Source organism: Rasamsonia byssochlamydoides, assembly GCF_041956645.1.
Source record: "Rasamsonia byssochlamydoides strain NRRL 3658 unplaced genomic scaffold VTN77scaffold_56, whole genome shotgun sequence".
In the NCBI taxonomy this organism is placed as follows: domain Eukaryota; kingdom Fungi; phylum Ascomycota; class Eurotiomycetes; order Eurotiales; family Trichocomaceae; genus Rasamsonia; species Rasamsonia byssochlamydoides.
The window spans coordinates 15,647-43,150 of record NW_027192439.1 but is presented as its reverse complement, the minus strand read 5'-3'; the positions used below and the strand labels follow the sequence as shown (position 1 = coordinate 43,150).

Here is a 27,504-nt window from a genome sequence, read left to right as displayed (position 1 = left end):
GATATCTGAGTATCTCCTGGTCCTTGAACCTATTCCGTAGCTTTTGTCCCCGGATTTTTTGCTCTCTCTTGCAGCGTCTTTATCCTTATCCTCCGGTCTTGTTGTCAAGATCTCTCACTCCATCCACCCTGCCTCCGGGCCAAGAGCCTACACGGCGGCGCATAGTGGAGCCGACCAGTGAGGTTCTTCATTAACCTCTCGCAGTGATTGCCAGATGAGGCTGGCTTTCCTGTCTTCCTTTGCGGTGTTGTTAACATGGGGTCGTTCTTCAAGAACCTGAGAGGCAATGCGGTATGTGCTTTCGTTGTTTGCAGTGCACTTTCTATACCTTCTGGAGCGCTGCAGCAACAAACGTTTGCACGCGTTTATCTCTTCTATAACGCAACACAATCACTTCCTGTGATGCTCTCGGCAAAGACATGGCTGACTTCTTGGTCACATTTGCAGGGACCTTCAACCGCCATCTCCGGCGCAAATGCGCCAAAGAAGGACTCCAACGCGCCGCCAATGACTCCTCTCGAGAAGATGCTACAGGATTCAGGCCCAGTCCGAAAGGATGGGAGTGACAAGTTCTTTGGCATGGAGAATGTGAGTTGGCTTACAAGTTCATCATCTAAGGGCACAGTGCTGATCGCTGGTCATCTCTAGTATGGCAATACATGGTACGTCTGCTGGCGGCTGCTTGCTATCCGACTAAACATGTTCTACTTACATTGTCTGAAACCAGTTACTGCAATTCGATTCTGCAGTGCCTCTACTACTCCGTCCCTTTTCGAGAATCGGTGATCAACTACCCGAAACGCACGCCAATCGAAACTCTCGAAGCGGCTCTGGCGAAGAATCTCAAATATCAGAACCCGGATGCTCACCTTGAAGCAGAGACTGCCGCAGGTAAACAGAAAGCCAGCACGGGCCAGTCATCTGTGCGGAGCGCTGGTGTCCCTCCCAACCAGCCCCAGAAACCCGAGGACAAGGACTCTCCGGAATATAAAAAGAAGATGGCGTTGCAAACCCTCCCTCTTCTCGAAACGAAGGACAATTCGGCTAGCTACGGGATGCCGGAGTCACTATTCACGTCTCTCAAGGATATCTTCGAGTCCGTGGTGGCAAGCCAGTCGAAGATGGGCATCATTCGACCACAGCATTTCCTGGATGTCCTGAAGCGTGAACACGAAATGTTTCGGACGGCAATGCATCAGGACGCTCACGAGTTCCTGAATATCCTCCTCAACGAGGTGGTGGCCAATGTGGAAGCGGGAGCCTCAAAACAGGTGGAAGCGGACAAAGACCTGCATACAGTTGACAATGGTGACTCCGAACAGACAGTGGCGGGCCCCGAGTCCGTGACCACAACCGCGGCAGCTTCGAGCGGTTCGAAGTCGCCAAATACAACGCGATGGGTCCACGAACTGTTTGAAGGCACTTTGACATCCGAAACCCAGTGTCTGACTTGCGAAAAGGTCTCTCAGCGGGACGAAGTCTTTCTGGACCTCTCAGTGGATCTTGAGCAACATTCATCGGTCACGTCATGTCTGCGAAAGTTCTCAGCCGAAGAAATGCTGTGCGAGAGGAACAAATTTCACTGTGATAACTGCGGCGGACTGCAAGAGGCCGAGAAGCGGATGAAGATCAAGCGTCTACCCAGAATCCTGGCACTCCATTTGAAACGCTTCAAATACACTGAAGATCTGCAACGACTGCAGAAGCTCTTCCATCGTGTCGTCTACCCCTATCATCTACGCCTCTTCAATACCACCGATGACGCTGAAGACCCCGATCGCCTCTACGAGTTATACGCTGTGGTGGTCCACATTGGAGGAGGGCCCTATCACGGCCACTATGTAGCGATCATTAAGACCGAGGATCGAGGCTGGCTGCTATTCGACGATGAAATGGTGGAACCCGTGGACAAGAACTATGTCCGAAACTTCTTTGGGGATCGACCTGGTCTGGCGTGCGCCTATGTTCTCTTTTATCAGGAGACGACGCTCGAGGCTGTGCAGAGAGAGCAGGAACAAGAGGGACTGAGCCCAACGCAGGGTTCCACGGATGCGAAGGATATGAATGGTACTTTGAACCATATTCAAACCTATCAAGGACCCACAACAGATGATGAAGCACATCGCCTTTCTCCCCTGAAACATACCACCACAGCACCACAATTGTCGACCCATCCTGAGCATGCCTTCTCCACGAGTCCCCCAACGGTTCCTCCTATACCGTCTAACCCTTCAGTGGCTCTCAGTCCTAAGAAGAGCGATATCCAATCCAGAAAAGAGCGAGCGAAAGAGGAAAAGGAGCGCAAGGCTGCTGAGAAGGAGAAGGAAAAAGCGGAAAAACAAAAGAGGAAAGAACAGGAGACCAAACGCAGGGAAGATATGAAGCGTGAAGAAGCGGAACTGAAAGCTGCTCTCGAGGCCAGCAAAGTCTCTAAAGCTGAAGAGGATCGTCGGGCTCATGCTGACGCTGACAAGGCTCGAGAAAATGGTGGTTCTCATAAGACGTTGGCCGGCAGCTTGCATCGGTTCCGGCGCGGCGGCAAGAGCATTAGCCAGAAGTTTGTGCCAGGCACAAAAGAGAAGGACAAACGAGTGCCGTCTCCGGAGCTACCTCGTCCTGCTGCTACTAAGTCTCAGGATTCCAAATTGTCGGAGAAACCGGTCCCCGAAGAAGTGCCTCCCACGACAGATATAGTTCCAGACTCGTCGCAAGACAATCATCAAGCCGAGACCGCTAAGGTAAAGCACGACAAGGCTGGAGGACATGGGAGATGGAAGAGCTTTGGTCTGAGGAAGAAGTCCTTCACCGTGATCTCCTAGACGGCACCCTTGCCCTTTCCGATTTGACTTCGATTTGAGGACAGTGGGAAGAGATTCAAGGACTTCTCTTTCCGCCGCCTCTTCCTTGAACCTAATCTTGCTTTCTTCTCCCGTACATATTGAGCTATCGATTTTTTTTTCCCCTTGCTATCAGATATTTCATGGGGCGCATCTCTGGGCAAAAAAGAATCTTTTCGAAGGGTCGTCTTTTCGATGTATCCTGCATGGGATCTCCGAAGCAAGCCATTTCCTTTTTTCTCATTCTGATACCATCATCTGGGGTTTTCTTTGCGGGCGTCAATAAGGGAGGTTCTGATTTCTTTTGACTCTGTGTGTTATTATGCGAAATCTTCCGGCTGGGCAGTTTATTTGGCATATGTGATCTAATGTGTTTCGTCTTAAGGGTTTGCACGACCATGCAAGGAATTAATTTCTAACCTTGCGAAGAAAACAGAAAAGGGGGTGCAAAGGTCACTTGTCTCTTGCTTGAGGAAAGTGGTGATTCTCCACTAGATGCACACATGTATCCTACCATTCAATATCGTGTGATGATGATGACGATCTGTCTTAGATTAATTGATGAACTAGTAGTAATCAAGCGTCCCGTAACTCCTTTTGCATTTGATCAATTCCAAGAGAATATTACACCGCTGTAAAAAATGGTCCGAAGGAGAAGCCTTCGACAGACCAGACCATATTATGACATAAGTAGGTATCATCTCATCTCCGCCCCTCTCATTATCTTACATCGTCATCCCAGGATCAGCTCGTATATGATGATTATAGTGTTTATTACAATTAGGGGTACTGCACGAATTGATTGAGAGCGAGTCGTCAGCATGGTTCTTCTTCCACCTCGCAAATCACGGGAGAAGTGCGATGTCCGGAGACACCGTCAGGAAAGGGCGCAAGCCGGGATGATACATACTTCGCATCACAGTCCGTACACTGGCGATCAGGTTCACGGTTTTAGCTTTCACACTTGTGCTGTCATAGCTGGCACCGAAGCCAGGATCGGTCTGCATGCGACCCCAGCCGACTGTAGATAGAACCGTTTATCAGTTATGCTCTTGTTGGCAAAATATATGACACAGATAACAGTTAAAAGCAAGAAAAGTCGGGAAAAAGAAGGGAAGTCGAGATAGCGGGCTTAGCATACTCCTTGCGAGAAACCGGTCTTCCGAGAGTACGGCGATAGCGTTGATAATGAGGACGACGACTGACAAAACATCGTTAGTCAGGGACAACAAGAAGGATCTATCTACGGTAAAATCAATACATACCATATACAAGCTTTCCTAAACCAAAGAGAATCATCTTGAAACGCGGGCTGTGTGTGACAGATCTGTTTGACAATGTTTCTGTTGACTCGAGTTGTAATTACTTCGGGGGTGCCTTGAAGCCGCCAGCTTGCGGTGTTGATGTTTGTTCTGTTTGCCTTCTCCGCACGGCTGTTCGAGAGTGTCACATGCGGAGAGACCATTACTATACTCCGTGTAGTTCCAACACTTGCAGCTGCCACAAGCCTCATGCAGGAGCAATGACAGCAAGATGGCAAGACTAACTGGTGAGATTATTTCCTTTCATCAATATTCCTACGTCCTGGCTGACCTACTCTCTGCCAGGTTTCCTCGTCTTCTCAGCCATCCCCGCCGTCATTCTCCTCCATCTCCTCGTTTCCCCATACACCAAGGTCGAGGAATCTTTCCATATCCAGGCAATCCATGACATCCTGACCTACGGAATCCCTTCCCCCGGACTTAGCAAGGATGCTATTCTTACAAGATTTCGTGACCAATATGATCATTTCTCTTTTCCGGGAGCTGTGCCCCGGACGTTCATTGGGGCACTTGCCTTGTCGGGTGTCTCGCAGCCATTTATATGGTTAGACAAGAACGTGAATAGGCAATTGCTTGGTATGTTCACAGCATCATATTTTGGAGTCTGTCTCTTATCTAACCTCTGTTTCGAATCATCCAGCTCGAGCTATGCTTGGTCTCTTCAATGCATTTGCCCTCCTCTCCTACGCGTCGGGACTCCAACGAGCTTTTGGCAAGGCTACGGCCTATTGGTATTTGCTGTTTCAAGCAAGCCAGTTCCACGTTGTGTATTATGCATCGAGAACTCTGTCGAATATGTTTGCGTTTGGTATCAGTATGTTCGATTCCTTTGATGAACTGGACAATTGGCTATTTCTATGGACGCTTATACTGACTCCACCAGCCACGTTGGCATTGCGTTTGCTTCTCCCTGATCCAACTGGCCCGGACAGATACCGCCGCAGATGTCGTCTGTCGCTCTCTCTATTGACGATCGCTGGAATCGTCTTCCGCGCTGAACTCGCCCTGTTGCTTGCAACGCACACCATCTTCCTCTTTGTAACAGGCCGCATTAGGATGCAGAAAGATATCATCCCTGCGGGAGTGATCGGCCTCCTTACCGGTCTGACCGCAACGGTGGTAGTAGATTCCTACTTCTGGCAGCAATTTCCGCTGTGGCCGGAACTAGCTGCATTCAAGTTCAACGTTATATCGGGTCAGGCCTCCGCCTGGGGCACCCATCCGTGGTATTTCTATTTTGCGAACGCCATTCCACGACTCCTCTTAAACCCGCTAACCTACCTGGTCGGGATCCCGTTGTCTCTTTTCCTCCCTTCGACTCGCCGGGCTTCCGTATCTCTGGTCGTTCCGTCCTTGACCTACGTAGCTCTCTACAGCCTCCAACCTCACAAGGAATGGCGCTTCATTGTCTACATTATTCCGCCTCTGACTGCGGCAGCGGCACTGGGTACCTCCTATATCTGGACCCATCGAACGAGATCCATGGCCTACCGTGTCCTCTCCATCCTCATTCCCCTTTCCACGCTTGCCACCTTCCTCATTTCTACCTTCATCCTCCTGCCCGCCTCTGCTGCCAACTATCCCGGTGGACACGCTCTTGAAACGCTGCACGTCTACGCCCATGGCTCGCAACCAGTCATCAACGTCCACATGGGGAACCTGGCTTGTCAGACGGGCGTGACCCGTTTCCTGCAGCTGCCACCGCCATTATTGCACTTGCCCGGTCGTCCAGACTGGAAGATTCCATTCCTACAGGGCGGCTCCTCGACACTGTGGCTATACGACAAGACAGAAGATGAGACTCTTAAATCCACGCCAGAATTCTGGGACCGGTTCGATTACGTCCTTGCGGAGGATGAGCGAGAAGTCACCTCCAAAGCTGCCGATCCTAAACGGTGGGAGGTTGTCGAGGAGGTAGACGGCTTCGCGGGACTGAAGGTTCTCCCACCGGGCGAACACGGAACGGGGAAGGTTGAAAAGGAGGTCTTCCAAACGCTGCTAGGTGAGAATGGCGTCGCATTGTTCGACCTGGTCCGGGACACAGTACGACGCTATATAACGAGGGGATGGTGGGCAGAAATCAGGATGGAGCCGAAGATCAAGATCCTGAAGCATGTATGAATAGGACTGTGATCATGACGATCATGACGGGAGAGATGATGTTTGTCTGTACTATTATCGAAAAGAAAAATATGGTCGGTTGCAGCCATTATCTCTTTTATTCAAGAGTGCACACAAAGCAAGCAGTTTCTACTGAANTTCAATGCCAATATGATATATCTGCCTCCAGGGCTAGCTAACACACCCTTTTTTTCCCAATCTGTATATATATACAGTCCAATGAGTAAGAAGCAAAAAGGAAGAAGAAGAAGAAATCCCATACATACATACATAGATAGATAGATAAGAGCAAAAAGTCAACCTAACCCAACCCAACGAAATAAAAAATTCACTACATAACTTTTACTTTATACCTACCACAAAAGGCCCACTAGACGCCCACTCACAGAAATTGACCAGTCTGTCATGGTTAATCGGAATTGTTGCCTCGCCCTCCCCATCCCCATCCCCATCCGCAGGAGAAGGAGAGGGAGAGGGACACTCTGAGGAAGAAGTAGTAGGAAGAGCAACACCATGAAGAAGCAAGCAGGTCAAGGGGCAAAACCAACGTATCACCATCACTATCTATCACTATCACCACTATCACCGGTGATGACTTGCCCCATAGCTATAGAGGTCGTAGGTTACATCGATTGGAATCGATTGGAACTTTCTCTGCTATATAGGTATGTAGTAGGTATGAATTATCATTATTCGCCAATGGCGGTACTGCCATCACCGCTGATTGTTGTGTTTCTCGTTGTCCTGGTCCTGATCCTGTCCTGGTCCTGGTCGTGCTGATCTGATGGCGATCGATGGTGGTAGGTAAAGGAGCAGTATTAAGCTGCCACCGCTCAAACCGCATCTTCCTCATTCTCATCCTCATCCTCATCCTTCTCTTCTTCACATCCGGTCTCTTCTCATCATCAATACATGTATCAATATCAATTAACTGGGATAGAGCAGTAATAATGATGTAAATACAAGGATGTCATTAGGGTATCTAGGCAGCTATCTATAAACTGTGATAGAAGCCTCTGGGGCGGAGGTACCAAAAAAAATTACATCTCGAATCAACATCTCATGAATTGACAACTGAATCAGGTCGATTCTCCAACCGGGCCAGTCTCGTCTCTAGGTCCTTGACCCACGGACTGATAACGTCGATGTTCTTCTTCATGGCTGCCTCCCCTTCCTTCACCTTCTCCTCCACAATCCGGAGTCCCTCGCGCCACTGCTCGATCTCCTTGCTCATCTCCGCCTGGTGTTTCTCCAGCACGTCAAGGGTCTCGCTGGCCTGGGCGGCTCCGGCGTGGATCGCCCGCAGCGACCGCAGTCGCTCCAGCACGCTGGGGAGCAGTGGGTGGAGGGACTGAATGGTGGGCAGCGTCGCGTACAGGGCCTGGATTTTGGCAGCTTGCTCATCGCGCTGCGTGGACGCAGGGTCGACGACCTCGGTCGCGTTGGACGAGGATGCCGACAGATCTGAGGGGAGATCGGCTTGGACCTTCGCTGCATTCGCCGCTTTAGCAGCGTCCATGGCGCGCTTGCGCGAATTCGCCAAGGCATCTGCATCGGCAGTGAGCTTCTTGATCCGGGCCGTCAGAGCCTCGAGCTGAGGTGTCGTTGCTGCCGTCGTCGCGGGCCCCGAGCCCGTCGTGGGAACAGCGGACGCTGGTGCTGGACCACCCAGGGTGCTAGTCAGCGCAGACAGTCGGGATGTGAGGTGATCGAGCGCTGGCAGAACAGGCTGAAGCGGTGGTTCCGAGTTACCCTCAGCTATGAACGGATTGGACGACGTCGAGATGCCCAGCGCTGCTTCGACGAGAGCCAGGCGGGCATCAAAATCGGCGGCATGTGCAAGAAGGCCTGAAGATGAAGACGTTGCCGCGGCACTGTCATTGTTTTCTGACGTGTTGCCGTTCTTGCCCTGGGGTGCAGTCGGTTGTGAGGTAGCTGCCAGCTTCTGCGAGAGGATTGCATCTGCAGATATCGTTTGCCCTGGAGCACCGCGCGTCGAGGCATGGATGCTGTCCAGCGCTCGGCTCAATTCCTCCAAGCCGTCTCCGGCCTCCGCTTCAGTCTCGTGATGTTGATCGGCCTGCTGCTGCTGCTGCTCCTTGCGCCGCGCAAGTTCATCCTTCAGCTCCTCCGCCTCTCTCCGTAGACGGGCCAGCTTCCGCTCGAAGGTCTCTTCTTCGCTGTCGCTGAAATCTCCCACCTCTTCCGTTCCGTCGCCGCGTCTGCGCGTCCGCAGGGTCTTGCTCCTGTACGATTTCCGCTTCGTGGCGATGGTATCGGAAAAGTCGACATCTCGTGTGTCGACGCTGGCCCGGAGGAAATGTAAGCGCGCCTCTTCGGCATTGAGACCGTTGCGGTCGATGTCCGGGTTCGAGGGGACCTCATCGTCGGAGTCGGGGTTGGTGCGGACAGTAGCAGTCTGTCAGCTGTTAGGTCAATCGAAGTAAACTCTAGTATAGTAAGAACGAACCGGAACTGTTGAACCTCCGTCCGTCAGATCTGGCGTTTCGTAGACATCTGGCGCGAGGTCCTGTTTGTAGCAGATCGTTAGCGCAGTCAGTCTGGACAGATGGGAGTTAGGACACCCACCAGATCTGGAAGATTGGCATATTTCTTGTTCAGTGACATGTCTGGTGCTCCTGACTTGGCTCCTATCTCTTCTGTGCCTGGGGTGACTGGAGCAGCTGCAATGCGGCGTGTTGATTCGGTAGAGATCTGGCGGTTATTTACCCCGTAGTTCGTTGGACCCGCCAGGTCAGTCGCCAGATACTATACTATACTACTATAGTATACTACTTGCAATTCATGCTCACAATCTGTAATACAACAAAAAAAATATAATATTGACGGATATGGAGATTAAATATATTGACTGCCAAGTACCAGGCTCATTACAGAATTAAGTGGTGAGTTTTCTTAGCAGAGCATCAAGAAATATGCATTTTACTCAGTCATTATTGCCACGGTATAGTTGTATGCCCCCATTAGAGCTTGCCATAAAGAAGTCGGAGAAAGTGAAAGGTTAACCATTCTCCCCAGCCCATCATTCTGCCAAGAAAGAGGTCGGGTAGAGTGAGAGTTTCAGGGTCAGCTCAGCTCAGCTCAAGCTCCCCCTTTGAGTCAGCTGCATTAGGCAGTCGGGTAAAGTGAGCATTTCACCAGGTAAAAATGGCCAAGTGTGCCTTGTTCCTTCATTCCATCTCAATGAAGCCGAAGAACCACATCCATTCTGCTCACCAGGAGAGATTTCTGGATGTGATTGATGTAGTTGTTTATCAAGACGGCGAAGCTTGCAGTTCTCTTATCTCTCCGACGAGCAGTCCACGATACAAGTGACAACTGATATGGAGAATACGAAGTGGAGTGTGTATTCCCCGCATTATTCCATCCATAAGTCCCAATCTTCTAAACTTCTAATAGCCACTCGCTAACTGATATTAAGCGATACTATCACACGGACGATCAGTAGTATGATGTGTGGGGGACAGACTCAAACCCCACACTGGATATCAATGCCAGTCTGTCCTGCAGTTATCTCGTCTAGAGATAATGTCGAATATATAAAAGAGCCCGATAGCATTAGGTTGCGTTTGTTCTTCTTGCGACAGCAGTAGCGGGTGTATATACAATTGCGACTCTTCTACAATGGCTCAATCCGGGGAAATCGATCCAATCCCTGCACCTCCATTGAACGCACCAGCCTCCTCGAATACATGTGAGCTGTGGGCGATTGACACGACATGTGGCATTCTCGTCCCTACCGTGTCGTTGATCGAGCCCGAAATCAAAGGCCATGAATTCCTCAACCTGCCTTTGCCTTCTACATCCACAACCCCCGACTCAACAAACGTGTTCTCTTCGACAATGGCGCGCGGAAGGACTGGTGGAATGTCGCTCCTAAAGTCCTTCATGCCCTCAAGACCAAAGGAGTCGCCGGCATCCGGATCGCTCACGATGTCTATGACATTCTCGCCGCCGGGGGCGTCGACCCCAAGACGATCGACGCTGTCGTCTGGAGTCATTTCCACTGGGACCACGTGGGCAATATCCAGCTGTTTCCCAAATCCACTGATATCGTCGTCGGGCCTGGGTTCAAGAAGGCATACTTACCGGGCTACCCAGCGGGACCGACTTCACCATTCTACGAGGCCGACTTCGAGGGCCGCCATCTCTGCGAGATCGAGTTCGACGATTCGCTGAAGATGGGCAAATTCCAGGCTCACGATTACTTCGGGGACGGGAGCTTCTACATCCTCAACACCCCGGGACACACGATCGGGCATATTTCGGGTCTGGTCCGCACGACACCCGACACCTTCGTCTTCCTGGGGGGAGACATCTCGCACTTCCCGGGCACGTATCGGCCCACGCGATACGTTCCCTTACCGGAGGTGCTCCCCGCGGAGACGAAACTGGACGCGAGATTGCCGTTACCCTGCGCCTGTTCTCTGTTCACGGCATGCCATCCGAATCCGTCCCCCGCGCGGACGACGCCATTCTACCACGCGTCACAGCATCCGAATTCGTGGTACGACGACCCGCAGGAGGCGCAGAGGTCGATCGATGCTCTGACGGAATTCGATGCGAATGAGAACGTGTTCGTGGCCATCGCGCACGATCCTGCGCTGAAAGAGGTCTGCGAACTGTTTCCGCACGGAACCCTGAACGAGTGGAAAGCGAAAGGCTGGACACGGCAGTCGCACTGGCATTTTGTGAATGAATTGCCTGTGGATGGGAAGCCAGGACGGCCGAAACTGCTAGACGGGCTGCTCAAGGATGGGAAGCCTGTCGAATAGAAGCATTCAAACGTAGCCAGGTAAGAAGTGAGTCAATTTGGATATATCGCTGCTTTCGTAAATACATAATTTCAACGCTCTTAGCCTGTCAGTAATACAGTGTTATATATAGCATTTGGATTTAATTTTCCATGAGTGAAATTCGCATGATCTCATAGAATTGCCCAACTATAATAACCTGAACAAATCTATTATTGTTTATGATCAATCACTCACATTAGTAAAGCACTCCTGGAAGAAGACAACATTGTATACAGTTATAATTATGGAGAAAAGAAGCGTGGTTTCTGTTGGACCTTCTATATGACTGCCTAACTTAGAGCGAGTCACCATGATGATCCCGAAAGGAGGTATCATTTCGCTCTCTTTCACGTGCACATGCAAGAGAAAATAGCCTAGGAGTACATTGACACACGTACCTAGGTAAGACTTATTAACTTATTCCCCCCCCTCTTATACAGGGTACATACATGCCTAAGGAAAAGAGGGAAATCATGTCATCGGAGCAGAGGAAATATACGTAGGCAGACATAGGTAGTACAGTACAGTATGAGTTGTAACGATGTGATGATGGGATGTCAGGTTGGCGGGGTCAATTACGATTCTCCAACCCAACTACCAATCTAGGCAAGCAGGGCGATGAAGCTCAGATAACTCAGTGGGTCAATCCTGCCCTTTTCGGGTTGAGTCCAATCGCAGCGGATGGAGCCCTTGCAGTGCTTGCACATGTCTGCAAGGAGGTGCCTCGGAAGATCCGATTCCCAAGCAGCCAAGCTTTTTGCTCGGAGAAAGGGACCAACCTTAGGTAATTTGCGTGCAACTTCCCCGCCTTACTTAAATCATAGGATTGGTACGTATACGTACCTACTACCTAGGTGTTAAATTAAATACCTGTGATTTATTAATTAAATCGACGATATTTATTTACCTACCTAGGTACGGTACTAATTTCTCGAATTAACCTCCTTTTTTCTCTGCTTCTTATAATAGTCGTGCCTGACTCGTTCTTAGATAAAAAGATCTCCATATTATCTTCTATCCTACCTATCTTACAGCCCCTCCTCCTTTTATAAAACAGAAGACATCAATAATGGCTGCCCCCGCAGACATTACCATTCAAGACCTGAATGGCATTTGGGTCATGGTATGTACATACAGTAAATACGATGACAGACCTTCTCCATGAGTGAAGAATCGGATTGAATGGTTCCTCATGCGGATGTAGTCGGACTTGCTGATAATGATTCCTCCGAAATACAGGACAAATCCAACTCCACGGACCCGGATGCGATTCTGCAGCTGGTATGTTCATTTTCAAGTTATGCTTGCGACACATAGCCGAAAACGCAACACCTGTCACGTTCAATGATGGTCCATACATGCGAGAAGATGCTCCGGCGGGAGCTTTTGCACCTTCCATCATAATTACCCTGAGTTCCACTCCCTTGCTGCTCTCATTCGTGTCCTGAATTGAATACCCCAGCTTTGTGCTGTACATACCTAATCGAGCAAATATAGCAAGGAATCAGCTGGATCGTCCGCAAAGCCATCCAATTCGCGACTGTCACCCTCCACGTCACGCAGTACACCGAGACCGACCCGGAAACGTCGAAGCCCATCGTCAAGATCGACATCAACCAGGTCACGACCGGCGGCCTGTCCGGCACGACAGAGAAACGCGTCCTGACCTGGACAGAGCACGAGCATCGCGACCACATCTTCGGCACCGTGGTCGGGAAGAGCCGCTTCTTCCGCGGCGCCAAGGGCGCTGACGGCAAGGTGCGGCCGAACATTGACGTGCAGACCGATGTCAAGGATGAGAAGGTCCACAGGTTCCTGCGGGGCGAGATCCTTGCCGATGGAACTGAGGTGGAGGGCTTCCTGGTCGAGGAGCCCAAGGATGTTGATGACCTGGGCCTGGGCGAGGGCGAAGGACTGTGGTTGCAGAGCTTTGTGCGCAATGTCGACAGTGGATGGACCGCGGAGCAGGTGAGTTTGCTGCCCAGAATCAGATCCTCACACTTCACATTCTCGGTTTTAGGATTGAAACTAACTGTCAACTCTAGATCTGGGGCTTCGAAATCATCAACGGCGAACGCCGCTACACCCGGCGTATTGCGGTCGCCGACAAAAACGGAAAGTACCAGCTGGGCCGGATGGTCTACACTTTCCAGGGACGCAAGGAGCAGTGAGTGAACGAAGGATAGATCTGTCCCATTCCTGTATTTTTTTTTCCATTCTATGTGAGTCTGAGAGAGAGAGAGAGAGAGAGAGAGAGAAGGAAGGCACTGAATTACTGTAGGAGGAAAAGAAACGTGGCCCAACCTCTGCCATCGCAGGGAGCATTCGTGAATCGTCATGCTGGATGGATTAGCTCGCTGCACTTGCACTCAAGTTGTCTTATCGGTGTCCATGGAAGGTCCCCAGGACCTGAGAAGAGAAATCCTATGAATGAGACTTTGTCCGTAAACTGATTCCCTAGATCCAATATCATAAACGAAGCGGTTTATTCAACGATCATTTCTTCAAGAAATAAATATATAATGAAGAGATACCAACCTGGAATATCATATCACCTACATAGTACAGTACAGGTACAGTACAGTGCAATTTGAACCTCGTTTGAAATGCCACGGACCTATGAACATAACAGAATGCGCTGACTGCTGGCCTGAAATCCGTCACAGACAAATCGAGAAAAAAAAAAGTCATTGTATTTTTTGAAACATAAATTTCAAATCATTTTTGAACAGCCTCTTCCATTTCCCCTCTTTTTGCTGCTTCTTACGACTGCGTCGGCATAACGACGCTGGCTTTGCTGTGAGTAGCGTCCTCGCTGCTCCAGAAACTCGTCACTGTCTTCTGCTGCGTGTAGAACTGCAGACCGGGTTTGCCGTAAAAGGTGTTGGCACCGCCGCCAGCCACACTCTTCTTGTTCCCGGTGAAGGAGAACATGGGCAGCGGCACGGGGATGGGCACGTTGATGCCCACCTGGCCCGCCTCAATGTCCTTCTGGAATCGCAACGCGCTGGAGCCCGAGCGAGTGAAGATCGCGGCACCGTTGCCGTACGGGTTCTTGTTGATGAGCGCGATGGCGTCGTCAAGCGTGGGAACATTCAGGCAGACCAAGACGGGCCCGAAAATCTCCTCTTTGTAACATGTCATCTCCGGGGTGACATTGGTGATGATGGTGGGGGCAACCTGCGTCGGATTATAAGTATTATACCCAAAGCCAAGCATAATGGACCACTCACCCAGTTGCCATTAGGATACTTCTCCGGCTTGTAGCCACGTCCATCAAGGAGGATTGTAGCCCCTTCCTTCTCCGCACTGGTGATGATATCCTCTATCCGCTTCTTGCTCTGCGGACTGATGACGGGACCAAGATCGGCATCCTTCTCAAACCCTCCAGTCACCTTGAGCTTCTTCGCTCGCTCCGCAAGTTCCGGCAGCCAGTCCTTGGTCTCCCCTACCATGACCAGGGTGCTGAGCGCCATGCATCGCTGGCCGGCCGCACCAAAGGCGGCTCCGGCAATCGCATTCAGAGCGTGGTTCTTGTTGCAGTCCGGCAGGACAGCGGCATGGTTCTTGGCTCCCAGGTTGGCCTGCACCCGCTTGCCGTTGGCGGAGGCACGAGTGTAGATGTATTCACCCGCACGGTTACCGCCGACAAAGCTGATGGCCTTGATGGCGGGCTCGTCAAGGATAAAGTCCACCGTCTTGGATGTTCCATGGACGATATTGATCACACCAGGCGGGAAGCCTGCTTCCCGGGCCAGTTCTGCAAGGATCATAGCAGCTCCAGGGTCACGCTCAGAAGGCTTGACAATAATGCAGTTTCCAGTAACCGTAGCGATCGGAATACACCACAAGGGAATCATGGCAGGGAAGTCTGAGGGGCATTTAGTCAGTTCCGGTATCATCAAATTTACAGGGACATGACGGCCTTACTGAAAGGACAAATAGCTGCAACCACACCCAATGGCTCTCGATAGCTTCGAGTCTCCATGTCCTTGGCCACTTCGAGCACCTCACCCGTGATCTGGGTGGTGATGCCACAGGCCGTCTCGGCGACCTGTAGGCCGCGAAGGACATCGCCCTTGGCATCTGCGAAGGTCTTACCCTGTTCCAGGGTAATCGAAGCGGCCAGACGGTCCCAATTGGCGCGGATGAGCTGAACAAACTTAAAGAGGATCTGCTGCCTGGCGAGGACGGTGGTTGCCCGCCATGCGGGGAAGGCCTTCTCTGCGGACGCGACGGCGGCACGCAGCTCCTCGTCAGTGCTCTGAGGCACGCGAGTGACCAGATTATTCGTGGCTGGGTCATGCAGATCAAACCAGGTCGTTGCCTTGGAGGGCACAAACTCGTTATCGATGAAGTTGGTAGTGTCTATTGGGTTCGCAATGGGGTCGTGCGTGGTAGGGTAGTTAGTGGCGGTAGTGGCGGCGGAGGTGGTCGCAGCAACCTGCCTGCGGACAGTGGCATGAAGTCGACGGTAGGCAATGAGAGCTGGAGCTGGTGAAGAGGACGAGGAGGATATGTGCGATGTTGCTGTTGCCGCTGCTATTGCGGGCCTGGATCTAAGGACGGTGCGGGGAGAAGCGATGTGGAGAGCGGGGATTCCCCGGGCAAGGGCGCGACGAGCCGCCATGATGGAAGAGTCGACAGGAGGAGAGTAAAGAGAAGGACACAAGGACAGCAGAATGATAAGGGGAAGACAACCTGCCTTGTGTGTGTCTCAAGGAGGCGAAAAATGCGGAGGATATTGGGCCTTTTAAGAGGAGTTACCTGGGTAGCTGCTGCATATGCTGGTCCCTGGACACTCGGTCACTTGCCCGCACGCTAACCCGCGGCCCTCGGGCGTGCACGCTAACTGGCTGCCCGCCCCGAGGAGTCGTCGATACCCAATCAGAACGGTGCAGTGTGCCTACAGATATACTGATAAATGGACTGGAATGTAACAAGAACAAGAACGATAATACGCTGACAATAACCAGTGATTTTTAATCAGCTCAGACGCGATCGACGGACATTGACTCCATGGAACAATAGCAGGGGATGGCTTAGGTCAGGTAGCGTCTACCTAGGTAAACACTCAACGCCTTGCTATCAAGCGGAGAGAGGGCCGACGATAAGCGCGCGATCTTACTCCGGGGTATGGAGAACGGTCGGTGGCAAAGCTTATCTCGCACACCCGATAAGAGAAACCCATCCAAACAATTGAATTGAATTGCATCGCTCCATAAATGTAATAGTAACGTGACTAATCAATACGGAACCAGACAAAAAGGAACAACCTCGCGCTGAACGCCCCCAGTGGGCCTCTACAGCCCAGATACCAGAACTAAGGGAAGAACATGGGTGATTTTCTTCTCTCCACCACCATCTTGTGACTACTTTTACAAAAGCGCCGTCATCCACGTCCGAGTAGATTCAAGATCATCTCTCATTCTTTCCAGTGTAGTAGGTATGAAGAGGAAAAAAGGTCCCACCTAGCTAAACTTTTTTTTTGGTACCACTCTCATCTCACGTTCCCTCTTACTCGGCAGATTTGACATTCCGCTTGGTGGCTCCGCCCTTAGCGGTCTCCGCGGCGGAGCTGACAGCCTCCGCGGACTTCTCCTTGCCAGCGCTGGCTGCCTCCTTACCCTTCTGAGCGGCCCCCTTCGCGGCTGGCGCCGGGCTGCTGGCTCTGATGGCACCAACAATGAACAGAATCGTGGCAAGCAGGATGGCGCCCAGGCCGCCCGCGACCTCAGGAACCAGCTTCACCGCCTGGATAGGGTCCTGCTTGGCCACGCTGACGAAGAGATCGACCTTCTCACGGACGTAGGCGACCGGGTTCTCCTTGAACGAGACACTGGGCTTGGTCTTGTCTTGGAACTTAGGCTTCTGCGCCTCCTCTTCAGCAAGCTCGATCGGCTTCTTGACGTCAAAGGTCTCCTTACGGAGAGCCTCCGCGTCCTCGATCGAGTGGCCGATGTAGATGTTGTCAAACAGAATGTCGTTCTGCATGGTCCAGATCTCGAAACCAATCTGTTATTTGTTCGTTAGCACTGTTACTGTCTCTGACGAGATTGTCAACTTACAGCGCCAATGGGCTCAAAGTTAGCCGGCGTCTTGTCCTCGAAGTAGTTAGGGTTGGGGATCTTGCGAGGAGCCCATGGTCCCTTGTAGGCCGGGTTGTCGATCAATGGCGGAGTCCACTTGCCCTTGTACGCGGGGTTCCTCTTCATCGGGGGAGTCCAAGGACCGCATCCCGAGACCTCGTTACACTTGGGGTTGGGGATAGTCGGAGGGATCCAGTCACCATCCTCCTCGTCGTCCCAGTCCTCGGGCTTCTCCGCCTCCGGATCAGGGATGCTAGTGGGCTCATCCTCCAGCCAGTCGTCGGGCTTGGTAGCCTCCTCGTCGACAATCTCGTACGGGGCGTCCTCATCCCAGTCATCAGGCTTCTTGGCATCAGGGTCAGGGATCTTGGGCTCGTCCACCCAGTCATCCGGCTTCTTGTCCTTGGGGTCGTCGATCTCCTTTGGCGGGTTGACCGGCGGAGTGAAGTCCTCCAAGAGCGAACCATTCTTCGCAGGCTCACCATCGATGAGGATCTGGAAGGTCTGGTCCGGCTTGACAATGAGTGTGTACAGAGTCGTCAACTTGGTGGTACGGGCCGCGGGAGGTGCCTTCAGATGCTTCTCTTCGTACTCGCCGGTCTTGGGGTTCTTGTGCCTGAAGATGAAGTGGACCTGTAGGACCGGTCAGCTCTGTTCACGTACCAATTGGCTGATGAGAGATATAGGTCGTACCTTGTTGGTAGCTCCGCACTTGTCAGGACCGAACATGATGACGTAGGGAGTAGCATTGGAGAACTCCTCGGCGTGAAGCTTCTTGTTATCCTGGAGGAGCTTCATGTAGGCACCACCGCAGACCAGAGAGTCTTGCCAAGCGCACTAGTTAGCAAATGGACCACAGCTATATGGAGGTGGAGATGGCGTACTCTGCAGCTTGACCTCATACTGGACGACCAGAGTCTTGCCCTTGTTGTCAAGCTTCTTGGGGAATTTGGCCGAAATGGCGTGGTGAGCGGCAGCGTTCTTCACCACCAGACCCTTGTCCCCTTCAATGCCCTTCAGCACAGTGGGCTCCTCGACAGCCCACTCGCCGACATAGGCCCAGTCCTCATCAGACTTGGAGTCCTGCTTCTTGGCGTGGGAAGGAGTCCATCGGCGATCCCAGTCATCGGTAAACTGCTCCAAGAAAGGAGCTTGGATGGTGGTGGGCTGGTGGCAGGTAGGGCTAGTCAGCGAGTGCTCTGCAGAGGCCTTAAGATAGACAGGGATAACATACTGTGAAGGTGGGCCGTTCAATGCCCGTGGACGTCGCATTCGGGGCGGCCTCCTTCTCGTCCGCATGGACGACGCCCAACAGCGTGGCCGAGGAGAAAAGGGCCGAAGCCAGGGCTGCGTTGAGACGCATCGTGGCAGACGGGACCTATAATAAAGACCAGAGGAACAAGGCCAGCAACCCTCTGTCCAGGATGGGAAGAAGAGAGAAGGAACGCCGAGCTAGGCGGGGAAGGGCACAGCACAGCTACAGCACAGCACAAGGAAGAAAGGGAAGCTGGAGGAGAGAAAGAGAAGTTGGGGTATATAAGTTGAAGCTGATGCACGAACTTCAAAGGTGGCCTCTTTTCTGGAGAGCTGCTCTTTCTGGTTAAGTGCGCCCGATCAGGCTAGCGGTGGTTCTGCCATGTTCGACGATAGATCCGCCGAGCCCGTTCCTGCCAGCTCCGCTTTCTTTCCTTTCTTTGTCGCTGTTGCCATGGAATCGCTTGGCAGCAGAATAATTCTTCTGGGCATTATTGGTCGATGGACAATTGATCATGCGACCGGTTGATTCCAAGGTTGTTATGACATTGTAGTGTACATGTACAGTACATTAAACAGTGGTTTGGACACGTTGCTGCATCGGAGGTCTGTGATCCTCCGTACCTTATCTTAAGTAAGGTAGTACTTACGTAGTACGGGTGCCTGCCAATAGGAAGTCGCAACTACCCGCCTTGCTGGTAAATTGGTAACACTCTGTACGCAGGGCTGGAGGGTGCTGTCGCCCAATCACGGCAGCGATGGCGACAACGCTCCCCGCGGCAGAAAAAATACCATCAGTATAACCCCTCGTATGCTCTCGCATACTGAAGTCAGCGGTTCCTGGACTTGATTCCTCACTGCGTTGAGCAGTGTCTGGCTTCAAGTCTTACTCAACACAATACTTATTGTTATTAGATCTTCTTTTGTTACAATCGAGGCACTGCAGTCACGGATTGCTGCCTCGCCATGACGGACACGCAAGACAAGACTGTTGATGCCAATGGCAACAATGACCATCTGGTCCAGTCGTCAGACCCAGAGCATCCTGCCAACTTGATCCCGGAGCTCTGTCGCAAGTTCTATAACTGGGGATGGGTCACTGGTACTGGTGGCGGGGTAAGCACCATTACTTTTTTTTTGGCCACATCCACCTGAGGGACTGGGCTGATCGTATTATTAGACATCTATCCGCCGCGGAGAGCACATCTTCATCGCTCCGTCAGGCGTCCAGAAAGAGTTGATAAAGCCCGAGAATATCTTCGTTCTCCAGTACCCCACTCCTAAATACCCTCCGTCTGCGCGCAAATATATTCGCAAGCCCCTGGACCTGAAGCCGTCTGCGTGTACCCCTCTGTTTCTGGCTGCCTTCGACCGCGGCGCTGGCTGTTGCATCCACACGCATTCGCAATGGGCGGTGCTTGTGACACTGCTCGTCGAGCGCCTCTATGGCAAAGACGCCTACTTTGAGATCAGCAACATCGAGCAGATCAAGGGTATCCCCAAGGGCAAGGGCAAAGGCATGATGGGTTTCCACGATACCTTGAGGATCCCCATCATCGAGAACACTGCATTTGAAGAGGATCTTACGGAGAGCCTGGAAAAGGCGATGGATCAGAATCCCGATACCTATGCGGTCCTGGTACGGAGACATGGAATGTAAGTCATTGTTGTCCGTCCTCTGAGAAGTGGTTTTAACTCTTCTTTTCAGATATGTTTGGGGAGACGATGTCGCGAAGGCCAAGACCCAGTGCGAGAGTCTAGACTATCTCTTCCAGCTGGCGGTTGAAATGCACAAGCTGGGAATTCCGTGGACCTAAATAGGCCGGATTGGAACAGTTTCGCAGTGCATCTCTCGTCAGTCGGCAGGTTGTAATTTTAGCCTGCGATATCTGTCCATTTGATTAATCCTGCCATATGATACGAAGTACCCGTTACGTTTGGACTTGAAGTGTCAAGTCAGCTGTTCAGCACTACATATAAAGCATAGCTTTCAATATCTACCAGAAAATAGAGTCAAATTGAATTGAACATAAGATTTCAACCTCGCCATCAGATGACATCAACCTTTCAAATCTGCCTATTTATCTCAAGTTTGGGTCATTCAGGATAGGTATCACACTATTGGCATAGCAAACTCTCGGCAATAATCAAATTACAGGTTCGAAATACCAAAATAGAAAATGACAATAACGGTGGAGAAGGAAAAAAAATATCGGCATTTATTTCGCGCAGAACAATAATTGCCGAGCAAATATTTTGACTGTCCGTACGGAGGACATAGATGTAGTTATGCGGCAGCCTGAGCGCAGGTGCACCGTGCGTACCGGTACCTAAGCGCCACCAACGGCGCGCGGAGGATGACCCATCTCACTCCACCGAGCATCGCAAGCAAGCAAACCTGATCTAAAAGCTCCGGTACTCCTCTAGCCAAAATCGCCGCCCAGCGCAGCGCATCGTCGCTTCTGGCACCCTTTCCGCTCGAGCAATTAAAACAGTAGACCTCCAGTCCTTCACGTTGAAATGGATTTGGATGCCGGAGAATCCCCATGGGGCGGTAAGTGACCCCCGACGGTGCCTCGATCTGGTCCCGTCATTACTGTGGTACTGATAATGTTACGGGCATAGACGTGCCCTCGCAATCGAATGCGAGAAATGATACTTCGGTACACAATGGTAGGTCTCTTCCTCACGCTTATACCCTTTCATGGACGGCTCCTCACGGTCCTTGCTGTAGGGTCATCGACGTCTGCTGCTCCCAGTCAGCCGGCAACGCAAGACACGATAGCACCAGCGCGATCGCCTGTCCGACGAGGACCTCGGAAGGTCAGCGCTCAGGCAACTAAGTTGGAAGCCGTTGATGATGCCACCGATCCGCTGGGACCTCTCGGAGACAAATCGTTCAGCGAGGAAGCACCTGCGCCGCCTCAGAAGGAGCCGTTGTCTGCGCGCAATGCCCGGCCAACGTCATCGACTTCGCAATCCTCGAGTGCAGCAGGATTGATCGATTCAGGGAGCGTGGAGGATGACCAGCTACGGGTCAAGGGCCCTCCACCAGTTCAGCCTCCCTCAAGTGCGGAAGGTCCCAAGAGACAAACGCAACCCAGTATAAGCGTGGAACAGGCGGCCAAGCCGACATTCCACATTACGGTTGGCGACCCGCATAAAGTGGGTGATTTGACGAGCAGCCACATCGTATATCAAGTCCGGACAAAGGTGGGATTGATTGTCCTGGTGCGGAGAGAGATTGGTAACTGATTACAACTGTGCAGACTACCTCAAAAGCATATCGACGACCGGAATTCGAGGTCAGCAGGCGATATCGAGATTTCCTCTGGCTGTACAATCAGTTACACAACAATAACCCGGGTGTCGTGGTTCCGCCTCCTCCGGAGAAGCAGGCAGTGGGTCGCTTCGATGCCAACTTCGTTGAGTCCCGGAGAGCTGCCTTGGAACGTATGCTCAACAAAATTACCGCTCACCCTATCTTACAGCATGACGCCGATCTGAAGATCTTTCTGGAAAGCGAATCCTTTGGCCTCGACGTCAAGAATAAGGAAAACCGAGAACCGGATCTAGGTCAGAACAAGGGCATGCTCAGTTCATTAGGTATTTCCGTAGGTGGAGGCGGGAAATTCATAGAGCATGATGACGTGAGTCAGCGCTATTTGTCAACCTTTGTTCAGTACTAATATCATCGGTAGTGGTTTCATGATCGCAAGATCTATCTGGACGCTTTGGAGAACCAATTGAAAGCCTTGATGAAGGCCATTGACACGGTGGTCGCCCAAAGGAAAGGGTTGGCGGAAGCGGCCGGCGACTTCTCAGCTTCTCTACACGCTCTGGCTGCCGTTGAACTGTCACCGGCGCTCTCGGGCCCGTTAGACAGTCTATCAGAGCTCCAGTTACGGATACGGGAGCTCTACGAGCGCCAAGCACAGCAGGACATCCTGACTCTGGGGATTACTGTGGATGAGTACATTCGGCTGATTGGGAGCATCAAAACCGCCTTCCAACAGCGACAGAAAGCGTTCCACAGCTGGCACGCCGCTGAGTCAGAGTTGCAGAAGAGAAGACATACCCAGGAGAAGCTTCTCCGACAAGGCAAGACGCAGCAGGACCGTCTCAACCAGATTAACGCGGACGTGGCCGATGCGGAACGAAAAGTGCATCAGGCTCGGCTTCTGTTCGAGGACATGGGTCGGTTGATGCGAAATGAATTGGATAGATTCGAAAGGGAAAAGGTAGAGGATTTCAAGTCGGGGGTTGAGACGTTTTTAGAGAGCGCAGTCGAGGCGCAGAAGGAGGTATGATTCTACTGAGCAATCGGTCTTTGAAGGTACTTACTGACTCTCCTTACAGTTAATCGAACTGTGGGAGACGTTCCTCCTACAGCTGGATGCGGGTGAAGATGGTAACCCATTATTCCCACCGCCGGCGCCTTCCACTGGCGACAGCGAAGCTGCAGCTGCAGCGGCAGCGTCTGCTGAGTCTGCACCCAAAGGGGATACCGAGGCGGCAGCGCCAGCAGCAGCAGTGACGAGTGAGCAAGAAGAGTAAACGAGGATGCTTTCTCTCCTTGACTTGTAAAAATACTACCATGTAGGCGAGTTTCTGCGAGCCATACCACGCTTGTCTTGCCTTGCCTTGTCGCACTTGTTACGTCGAAACCATTATGTCTAGTCGAAAGCATTATATAATGTCTCAGTCAAAACCATTATGTCTTTCCTCTTGATGAGCCCAGGGTGGCGCATGTCACTGTCACTAAGATTGATCATTTTGTGATCGACTTTCGTCTTATCAAGATTATTTGTTGAAATAACCAACCTGCAATATAATATACCCGCTTCCTACATTACTCCTTATGCTACTTCTTTTGATGAACTCTACTCTCATGACTTTTGCCAGGCCACAAAGCACAGCAAACCCCGCTCTACCACTATGATGGCGGGTATCTGCGTATCTAACAGTGAACAGCATGCGTTGACCACCAAACAATGTTAGAGGGAGGCAAATTCCATTTTCCAGAACGACTATATGCGTGAATGAACCATTCAACCCAACGTGCTGTCACAAAAACCTCGTTCATTCTTCATCCTTTATTCACTCGCGCAAGGTCTTTGCCTTTTTATACGGTTATCTGAAGAAATTCAAGCCTTTATATAAATATAAAACCAAAAACCCAGATGCTCTGGTTATCTCTGTTCTAATTATGTTTATACTACTGATCTAGGTCTGTCTTCGTCTTCAGGTCTGTCCCTCTTCTCTTCAAGGCATTCCACACGTCGAAACGAACGAAGGAGAAAACCTCCGAATTAAATCCTTCAGTCGCGACGCCATGCTCCTCCTACTCGAAGAAGACATCATCACCCTCACGAAAACGCTCATCCTCGGCATCATCGTCTGGATCCTTGTCCGTCTCTCTGCCGCACCGCTCGAGCGACTCGTAGAGTGGATCAACGACCAGGAAGAACCGGAAGTGGTGGTGGTGGAGGTAATGATCGATCCGTCCAGCGCTGAGTTCGGAGTGTTCTTCTCTAATCTTGCAACGACGCTCCTGGCTGTTTTTGGTGCTGTTGTTTCGTTTGGCTTGATCGTGCTCGTGGCGTCGTATTGTACGCCGCTGGGACGGGAATGGCGCAGCAGTAATGCTGATGCTGCTGTTGCTGGCCAGGACGGCGGTAATGGTAGGGATGCAGAGAATGTCAACGATGCGAAACGCCGATGACAAAGACAATGACAACGCCGACGGCAATGACCATGCCAATGCTAATGCTGGTGCCAATTCCAATATCAACATCAACAACACCCAGCAGACTCGAACCAGAAGCGTTTTCCCCGCATGAGCACGACCCACCGATGACAGTACATGTAGGAACAACATTTCTGGAAATAATCCATCTGCCAGAGAAACCGGAACCGGAACTGAAACTGCAACCTCAACCCTCGAAGGCTGCTGCATCGCGCGCAGAAACAGGCGTCGATGCAAATGCTCCTTTGTTCGGAAGCGCAGTGAAGAAGGGGGTGTGTGGATTCGGTATCAGAGAGTGGAGAAGTCAGTCAGTCAGTGAGTTGAAGGACTGCGTTGTGTCGACAAGGAGAGGAGAAGAGAGAATATACATTCCATTCTGTACGGTTCATGAAAGGGACGGAGAGGGAGGGACGAGACAAGGAGTGTGTTGGAAACTTGAGAGAGATGAGGATGCATCAGAATGCACGGGTCAATCGGATTGTAACTTCTTCTACCTGCTGAGGGATAAAACGAATTGATTGCACGATCATTGGGAGGGGGACAGAGCTGACATTGCTAGCATCTGTCTGGGATGGAGAGCGATATCAATCTGACTTCGTCGACGGTTGAGACGGCGTTGGAAATCTAAAGACAAAAACAAAAAAACAGAAAGTAAAAAATTGTTCCATAGATAGATACCCTAACGTATAGTACAGTACAGTATAAAAAAGGAAAAGAAAAAACAGAAACCTTGCATGATAATAGCCCAGGACAGACAGACCGGATCCAAGATAACATCAGTTCAGTATGTAGGTAGTCGTCACAGCTGCAATGCGATGCGATGATGCGATGAGATTGCTCCTGATCCCAGAACGTATGACCTTGGTCTGTCCCTGTTTCCTTCCGTATGTAGAGATGAGACCCCAGTCAGTCAAGTTCCTCAGGATCGATCTATCGAGCTCGTTGCCTTTCTTTCGTGGCTTTCATCACTTCACTCCGTCGTTGCGCAAAGCCTTGATCCTCCAGTCCATCTCTTAATTAATTTAAAACATTTTGATCCAGATGCCTCCAATCGCAACCCTTCAAAGACTGATGAAAGAATCCTGTCGACTATTTTTATTTCTTCTTCTTCCCAGACTGCTGATCTTGCTGCTCCTGGCCGAACGAACTGATCAGATCCAGCAGGTTGTCCTCTTCTTCCTGGAGCTCAGCTTCGGCCTGCGCTGCTGCTGCTTCTGCCGCCTTTTCCTCCTCAGTTTGCGTCTCCGACTTCTTGTCCACCGGTGCCGACGATGACGTTTCTGAAGAAGAAGATGTTGAAGATGCCGTTGTTGCTGCGCTCGGACTAGCAGCATCCCAGCTACGACCGAACTTCGCTCTGAAAGCAGCCAGACGACCGGCCTCGTCCTCCTCGACCGTCATCAGCTTCTGGCTGGAGGGGTTCCAGAGCAAGGAGTTGCGCGTGTCACGGGTAGAGCGGTAGATGGGGAGCGGCGACGTGGTCCGGTGGATGAAGGTGCTTCCATCGGAGAGGGTGACGAGCTGCGTGAAGGTGTAGGGGCGTTTGGGTCGGCGGAGGAGGGTTGCATGTCGGCATTGGGTGCAGATGAATGTTGTTGTAGTCGCCGCTGCGCGGGTGGTGGTGCGGCGGAGGGGGAGATTTAGCGACATGCTGAGAACTTGTAATGAAGAAGGAACGTTGGGTTGAATTGATTGAATTGAATTGAGTCGTTTTGTTGGATAGACAATTTGCGGAAATTGGAGAAATTTCGCGGAGAACGGAGGTGCATGCATTATGTAAGCGTCATCGTTGAGATTTTGCCCGTAGCCGCAATGCTCCAAGAAACTCCGCCGAAGCTCGCGCTGCTCAAGAAGTAAAAAAGAAAAAAGATTCAATCAACAATGGAATACAATTGAAAGTCTGCGACTGAGCAACACCCTGAGCCATGAAGCCAGGAGGCTTGGAAATATCTTTTCAGTCCCATTCTTTCAAAATACTGTCGTGAGAGAGGAAGGCCGTCGAGCAACACTTCCGCCCGACAACACTAACACTTCCGCGGGATGAAGCTGCTACTACCATCTCTGCCATGCACGCTTCATGCGAGTCGAGGATGTCGCTATAGAGGTTGGTTTTGTTGTATCTCTACTTTGTGGTTAAGTCTTTAGTTCAATGCTGCTTACACATTCTACAAAGCAGATATCCAACAGTTGACGAATACTACATGTCGCTCCTCCATATTACCTCCTCTATCGTCTTGTCACACGTCTCGACGACAAGTCAGGTCCTTTCGCAAAGAGCTTATTCAAAAACAACAACGATGGCCACCTCTTTCGTCCGGCAGAAATCTCTCTACATCTACACACACAGCAGCGGTGGATGTAAAGAAGAACACACCGAACACACCGGAAAGCGGGAACGAGAGGAAACAACCGGGTAATAATAGCAAGAGAGACCAAGAAGGTGAAAAAGATGCTGCCACTCTCTCCCATCAGGTGCGCCTCCTCATGCGCCGTGTCCCACACTCCGTCGCCATCATCACCGCTGCAGACCGCTGTACGCCGCCCCAAGGCAAGCCCATCTTCCGGGGCATGACCGTATCGTCCTTCAACACAGTGACGCTGGACCCGGAACCGGTCGTCTCGTTCAATGTGCGCCGGCCATCGGAGACGCTGAACGCGCTGCAATCCTCGGGGCGATTCCTGGTGCATCTGCTCGCGCCAAGCGCTGCGACAGCAAAACTAGCCCGGGATTTCTCGCGGGGAAACGAGTATCTACAACTGTACAAGGACGGGTTGGGGGAGTTTGAGTTCGGCGTTATCACACCCTGGCAGCAGCAGCAGCAGACCACTACTACTGACGAGTGCGACTACCTACCGATTCTCCGCCGAAACAGTCGCAGCCAGGGGGGAAAGGACTTCGCGCAAGAAGAGTTGGTGGTTGACTTCCCCTTCATCTTCGAATGCAAATACCTTCCGCAGCAGGCGATCCAAGTGCACGACCACACGATCGTCCTGGGGAGCGTCGTCCGCGTTCTCGAGCAGCCGCAGCTTCAACGCCAGCTGACAGCAGGGGATGCTGATGATGACAGCTCGTCACAACTACCGAAGAAGAAGGAGGATAATGATTTCTGCCTAACATACGCAGACACCCGTTTCTGGAAAATGGGTGAGCAGATCTGAATCTGAATACGAATCTGAAATATGAATAAATGTAAAATATATAGAAAATAGATTCGATTCTGCAGAACCATGGCCTATCATCATCACCATCATCGTCATGAATAATGGTGACTTGGTGAGTGAGAAGATTGCATTGTCCCCCCCTATCTAGGTATC

General features: G+C 51.4%; 13 protein-coding genes across 13 annotated transcripts; 8 read left to right on the top strand and 5 right to left on the bottom strand.

Moving 5' to 3' along the window:
* Positions 1-255: 255 nt before the first annotated feature.
* On the top strand, positions 256-2,819 carry VTN77DRAFT_7027 (uncharacterized protein; the record flags this gene model as incomplete). The annotated part of the gene is made up of 4 exons (XM_069423371.1): positions 256-291; positions 448-588; positions 649-662; positions 728-2,819. 4 exons carry the CDS (start codon positions 256-258, stop codon positions 2,817-2,819), a joined length of 2,283 nt encoding a protein of 760 aa, XP_069275657.1.
* A 751-nt stretch (positions 2,820-3,570) lies between these two features.
* On the bottom strand, positions 3,571-4,136 carry VTN77DRAFT_7026 (uncharacterized protein; the record flags this gene model as incomplete). Its single annotated transcript, XM_069423370.1, has 4 exons — positions 3,571-3,626; positions 3,748-3,858; positions 3,979-4,038; positions 4,103-4,136. 4 exons carry the CDS (start codon positions 4,134-4,136, stop codon positions 3,571-3,573), a joined length of 261 nt encoding a protein of 86 aa, XP_069275656.1.
* Positions 4,137-4,370: 234 nt separating this feature from the next.
* On the top strand, positions 4,371-6,280 carry VTN77DRAFT_7025 (uncharacterized protein; the record flags this gene model as incomplete). Its single annotated transcript, XM_069423369.1, has 4 exons — positions 4,371-4,386; positions 4,445-4,735; positions 4,800-4,973; positions 5,043-6,280. The coding sequence occupies 4 exons, from the start codon at positions 4,371-4,373 to the stop codon at positions 6,278-6,280; spliced, it is 1,719 nt and encodes a 572-aa protein (XP_069275655.1).
* A 1,060-nt stretch (positions 6,281-7,340) lies between these two features.
* Positions 7,341-8,908, bottom strand: VTN77DRAFT_7024 (uncharacterized protein; the record flags this gene model as incomplete). The annotated part of the gene is made up of 3 exons (XM_069423368.1): positions 7,341-8,699; positions 8,751-8,810; positions 8,870-8,908. 3 exons carry the CDS (start codon positions 8,906-8,908, stop codon positions 7,341-7,343), a joined length of 1,458 nt encoding a protein of 485 aa, XP_069275654.1.
* A 1,574-nt stretch (positions 8,909-10,482) lies between these two features.
* VTN77DRAFT_7023 (uncharacterized protein) lies at positions 10,483-11,076 on the top strand (the record flags this gene model as incomplete). Its single annotated transcript, XM_069423367.1, has 1 exon — positions 10,483-11,076. One exon carries the CDS (start codon positions 10,483-10,485, stop codon positions 11,074-11,076), a length of 594 nt encoding a protein of 197 aa, XP_069275653.1.
* Positions 11,077-12,166: 1,090 nt separating this feature from the next.
* VTN77DRAFT_7022 (uncharacterized protein) lies at positions 12,167-13,268 on the top strand (the record flags this gene model as incomplete). Its single annotated transcript, XM_069423366.1, has 4 exons — positions 12,167-12,220; positions 12,337-12,378; positions 12,595-13,065; positions 13,143-13,268. The coding sequence occupies 4 exons, from the start codon at positions 12,167-12,169 to the stop codon at positions 13,266-13,268; spliced, it is 693 nt and encodes a 230-aa protein (XP_069275652.1).
* Positions 13,269-13,860: 592 nt separating this feature from the next.
* VTN77DRAFT_7021 (uncharacterized protein) lies at positions 13,861-15,727 on the bottom strand (the record flags this gene model as incomplete). The annotated part of the gene is made up of 3 exons (XM_069423365.1): positions 13,861-14,277; positions 14,331-14,968; positions 15,028-15,727. 3 exons carry the CDS (start codon positions 15,725-15,727, stop codon positions 13,861-13,863), a joined length of 1,755 nt encoding a protein of 584 aa, XP_069275651.1.
* Positions 15,728-16,614: 887 nt separating this feature from the next.
* Positions 16,615-18,549, bottom strand: VTN77DRAFT_7020 (uncharacterized protein; the record flags this gene model as incomplete). The annotated part of the gene is made up of 5 exons (XM_069423364.1): positions 16,615-17,112; positions 17,166-17,819; positions 17,880-18,010; positions 18,071-18,353; positions 18,421-18,549. The coding sequence occupies 5 exons, from the start codon at positions 18,547-18,549 to the stop codon at positions 16,615-16,617; spliced, it is 1,695 nt and encodes a 564-aa protein (XP_069275650.1).
* An 857-nt stretch (positions 18,550-19,406) lies between these two features.
* VTN77DRAFT_7019 (uncharacterized protein) lies at positions 19,407-20,257 on the top strand (the record flags this gene model as incomplete). The annotated part of the gene is made up of 3 exons (XM_069423362.1): positions 19,407-19,556; positions 19,621-20,096; positions 20,149-20,257. The coding sequence occupies 3 exons, from the start codon at positions 19,407-19,409 to the stop codon at positions 20,255-20,257; spliced, it is 735 nt and encodes a 244-aa protein (XP_069275649.1).
* A 703-nt stretch (positions 20,258-20,960) lies between these two features.
* VTN77DRAFT_7018 (uncharacterized protein) lies at positions 20,961-22,997 on the top strand (the record flags this gene model as incomplete). The annotated part of the gene is made up of 6 exons (XM_069423361.1): positions 20,961-20,994; positions 21,066-21,113; positions 21,175-21,653; positions 21,710-22,090; positions 22,142-22,744; positions 22,800-22,997. 6 exons carry the CDS (start codon positions 20,961-20,963, stop codon positions 22,995-22,997), a joined length of 1,743 nt encoding a protein of 580 aa, XP_069275648.1.
* A 1,194-nt stretch (positions 22,998-24,191) lies between these two features.
* On the top strand, positions 24,192-24,707 carry VTN77DRAFT_7017 (uncharacterized protein; the record flags this gene model as incomplete). Its single annotated transcript, XM_069423360.1, has 1 exon — positions 24,192-24,707. One exon carries the CDS (start codon positions 24,192-24,194, stop codon positions 24,705-24,707), a length of 516 nt encoding a protein of 171 aa, XP_069275647.1.
* Positions 24,708-25,284: 577 nt separating this feature from the next.
* VTN77DRAFT_7016 (mitochondrial 54S ribosomal protein bL31m) lies at positions 25,285-25,839 on the bottom strand (the record flags this gene model as incomplete). The annotated part of the gene is made up of 1 exon (XM_069423359.1): positions 25,285-25,839. One exon carries the CDS (start codon positions 25,837-25,839, stop codon positions 25,285-25,287), a length of 555 nt encoding a protein of 184 aa, XP_069275646.1.
* Positions 25,840-26,229: 390 nt separating this feature from the next.
* VTN77DRAFT_7015 (uncharacterized protein) lies at positions 26,230-27,348 on the top strand (the record flags this gene model as incomplete). The annotated part of the gene is made up of 2 exons (XM_069423358.1): positions 26,230-26,293; positions 26,366-27,348. The coding sequence occupies 2 exons, from the start codon at positions 26,230-26,232 to the stop codon at positions 27,346-27,348; spliced, it is 1,047 nt and encodes a 348-aa protein (XP_069275645.1).
* Positions 27,349-27,504: the final 156 nt, after the last annotated feature.